Genomic DNA, 2,453 nt, shown 5'->3' on the forward strand with positions numbered 1-2,453 from the left:
CTGAACGAAGAAAGGCATCGCTGAGCGATGCGAGACAAACTTAAGAGGAAATCTAACGCCAAGTTTGGCCTCATGACTGACACTGGACATCCTATTGATGAACTTCAGAAAATTTTCAGCTTGAAGACCAGCATCATCACCGGTGCCAGACATTATCACTAATGGGTCATTTTGTGCTTTGTTTTTCCACTTTCAGCTGTAATTCGTTTCCTTTTTCAATTTGAATTTGTTACCTATATATAGGCATACTAGGGCTATTGTTATTTGATTTTTATCAACTTTTATCAAGTTATCTTGGTTTTTACTAAATTTCTCTCAAGCTTCTTGAGAAACAAGGTTCTTTCAAATCTTTCCAAAAGTTTATCGTGAATCACTCCTCTGTTATTTTTGGGAATCGTTCATGAAACAATTTCTTCCTACCGCTTCCGTGTCAAATTGCACCTAGCGCCAAACATTAGGACCGAATTTATTTTTGTTAAAACTTTAGGTATTAAAACGGAACAAGAGATAGGTAACTTGTGACATGCTTACTGATTATTCGGTTTTCATCAGCAATTGCATTATTGATATGCGCCACAATTGCTATGCGGTTTTCAACACTACTGGATCTGTAGCTGTAGTTAGTTTTCTTGACCAAACACACTATGACAAATTTCACCTTTCTATTTTTCTGCATTTTTTGTTATCACAGTCAAACTAAAAGGATTATAGACCTATGCAATTTTGTCAGGAAAAGTGTAAGGAAGTAAATCTAGCAAATCTTGTCAGCGCAAGTGCTATGGAACATCAAGATTTGTTGAATTTTGAACTTCATACTCAGAGGTACCTAAATACAACAATACCATCCAAAGAAACTAGTCTCCTTTCATGTTTTAGAAACCACAATTTTCATCAACAACAAAACTTCAACTGAGAATACATCACGCATAAAAGCAAAAGAAACAACTCATTCTGAAAATCTAATCTGTTCCAAAAGGCGTAACAAGGCTTCCAATACATGTACATGATGATTGAACAAAACTTACATCACCTCTAGTGGCTAAATCACTAATACGTTTTGTTTCAAGATCATGAAGAACAAGCTTTACTCCATCAATCTGCAAAAGTAATTGCCTATTGTTCTTTGATAAAGCTAGAGGCGTCAAGCTCCAAAATGTCCAACCAGGCATTGTAACTGAAGTTAACTTGGTCCAAGATTTGTCCACTTCATAATCTTCCATCACCCAGATATCAGCACCAAATCCTCCACCTACGTCATAGTACAATACTAAACAAAGGGATCCATTCAAGACCTTCAATTTATGCCGAAAATAACCTAGAGGCCATGGAATCATTGGACAAGGCATTTTCTGAAATTCTTGGCTGCTAAGATCAAAGGAAATGATGCAGATAAGACCATTCGATCACCTTTCCCTCATTAACCAGTGTAATGCACCATTAGCAAGGACACAATCTGGGGCACAGTAACAGTGGTAGTTCGACTGTTTAAATGGAAAATGCTTCATCCTTCTCCATGAGTTCTGCTTTGAGCTATAAACGTAGACTACATCATACCAACTCGATTGATCTCTATCACATAGATCTGAAAACTAGTCCTATTCAAAACTTTGTACTCATCATCCACACGGTCATACCCGAATCCAAGATGAAAAATAGCACTACCACGGGTGTGATATTCAATTGGGAAAGAGGGTAATTCCCAAGACTTTTGAATCCATGGGTTCCACAAAATAATTTTGTCTGTGTCTGGATACATCAGACAAAGAAGTCCATTGCAAGAGCCTTTCAAACAAACTTCACTTCCAGAGTAATCCGAAGGGCCGTTGAGCTGTTTGGCACTTGCGGTAATACTGGAGCTATCAGCTTCAAGATCCAAAACCAAAGTGTAAAAGTTGTTCTGGTTTAGGCCAATTATTTTGATCCCACTGGGGGAATTTGCTTCTTGGTTGGCTTTATTGAGATGTATTTTGATGAAATCTGAGCTATCAATTAAAGCACGCCATGATTTTGAAACGCGCCTAGATTGTAGCAGAGAATCAAATGGTAACCTCAAAAGTACATTTGCAAGCAAATGATTTGGAATGTAATCTGACATTGCTGTGATTATTGGAAGTAGGACTCGAGTGACGTAGTCTTGCAGGAGAAATTTACTCCGGACAATAAATTTTGACGAAAATTATGGAGAAGTTTCTTTACTCAATTTTGCTCAAACAAATTGATATTGAAAATTTAAGCCTTGATAGATGCGACTCTATAGCATAGCATATTCTATGTATACAGTTTCCAATTGATTTTTCGTTTTCTGCGGCCAAGACTTGGTCTTAGTCAACTCCAGAACATGAACTTCAACTTGAAGGAAAAGAAACGGAAATAGGAAGTGCTAAGATTTCTTATATAAGTAATTTCTTCAATCATTTTGTTAGATATTTTCAAAATAAAGAGTCTATACTGCC

General features: G+C 36.9%; 1 protein-coding gene across 1 annotated transcript; it reads right to left on the bottom strand.

Moving 5' to 3' along the window:
• Positions 1-959: 959 nt before the first annotated feature.
• On the bottom strand, positions 960-2,095 carry LOC113718082 (F-box protein CPR1-like). The gene is made up of 2 exons (XM_027243004.1): positions 1,555-2,095; positions 960-1,249 (listed from the first exon to the last, which is right to left on the bottom strand). Exons 1-2 carry the CDS (start codon positions 2,093-2,095, stop codon positions 960-962), a joined length of 831 nt encoding a protein of 276 aa, XP_027098805.1.
• Positions 2,096-2,453: the final 358 nt, after the last annotated feature.

The sequence above is a fragment of the Coffea arabica genome, chromosome 11e (genome assembly GCF_036785885.1).
Source record: "Coffea arabica cultivar ET-39 chromosome 11e, Coffea Arabica ET-39 HiFi, whole genome shotgun sequence".
Lineage (NCBI taxonomy): Eukaryota > Viridiplantae > Streptophyta > Magnoliopsida > Gentianales > Rubiaceae > Coffea > Coffea arabica.